General features: G+C 61.6%; 1 protein-coding gene across 1 annotated transcript in view; it reads left to right on the top strand.

The window, feature by feature from the left end:
• Positions 1-820, top strand: part of KCNC3 (potassium channel, voltage gated Shaw related subfamily C, member 3) — a 10,702-nt gene that overhangs the window by 5,113 nt on the left and 4,769 nt on the right. Inside the window, exon 4 of the mRNA XM_014550448.1 lies at positions 463-654. Coding sequence (XP_014405934.1) covers positions 463-654 — 192 coding nt within the window. The remainder of the gene's footprint in view (positions 1-462; positions 655-820) is intronic.

Raw genomic sequence — 820 nt, 5'->3', positions numbered from 1 at the left:
AGAGCATCAGCCTGTGGACTGAAAGGTCCCGGGTTCGATTCCGGTCAAGGGCACATACTTCGGTGGCAGGCTCCATCCCTGGCCTTGGTCGGGGCTCGTGCAGGAGGCAAGCAATTGGTATGTCTCTCTCACATCAATGTTTCTCTCTCTGTCTCTCCCGTTCCCCCTTTCCCTTCCACTCTCTCTAAAAATCAATGGAACAATATCCTCAGGTGAGGGTTAACAAAAAGAAACACCCCCAAACTCAACATCCTTCCCCAGTGACCTGCTCCCCAATCCACCAGCCATGCCCCCTAACACCCTGCTCCCAACCGAGCCCCTCCTGTCATCTCCTGGCACCCTGCCCTTGAGTCATCTTCCTGCACCTGAGTCCACCCGCACCCCATCCCTGTTGGTCTCGCTCTGCCCTGCGTTTCCACACTCACCCCTTCCTTTGTGTCTCTGTCTGACCCTGGGACACAGATCCCCGCCCCAACGGGGACCCAGCAGCAGCTGCGCTCGCCCATGAGGACTGCCCAGCCATCGACCAGCCCGCCATGTCCCCGGAAGACAAGAGCCCCATCACCCCTGGGAGCCGGGGCCGCTACAGCCGGGACCGAGCCTGCTTCCTGCTCACGGACTACGCCCCTTCCCCTGATGGCTCCATCCGGAAAGGTGAGGTGCCCTCCACTGGCCCCCGGGACCCTCCCTCTCTCACCTCCCCTTGGGGAGGGGGGAGAGGGGGAGGGGGGAGGAGGTGATGGACTTCCCTTTCCCCATTCCCTGGCCCCAAATCTCCTTCCCAGAAGCCCCCCCCCTGCTCCCCAAGTTTCCTCACCAC

This window comes from Myotis brandtii, unplaced genomic scaffold (genome assembly GCF_000412655.1).
Source record: "Myotis brandtii unplaced genomic scaffold, ASM41265v1 scaffold601, whole genome shotgun sequence".
NCBI classification, from domain to species: Eukaryota; Metazoa; Chordata; class Mammalia; order Chiroptera; family Vespertilionidae; genus Myotis; species Myotis brandtii.
This window is presented reverse-complemented; position numbering and strand designations above follow the sequence as displayed.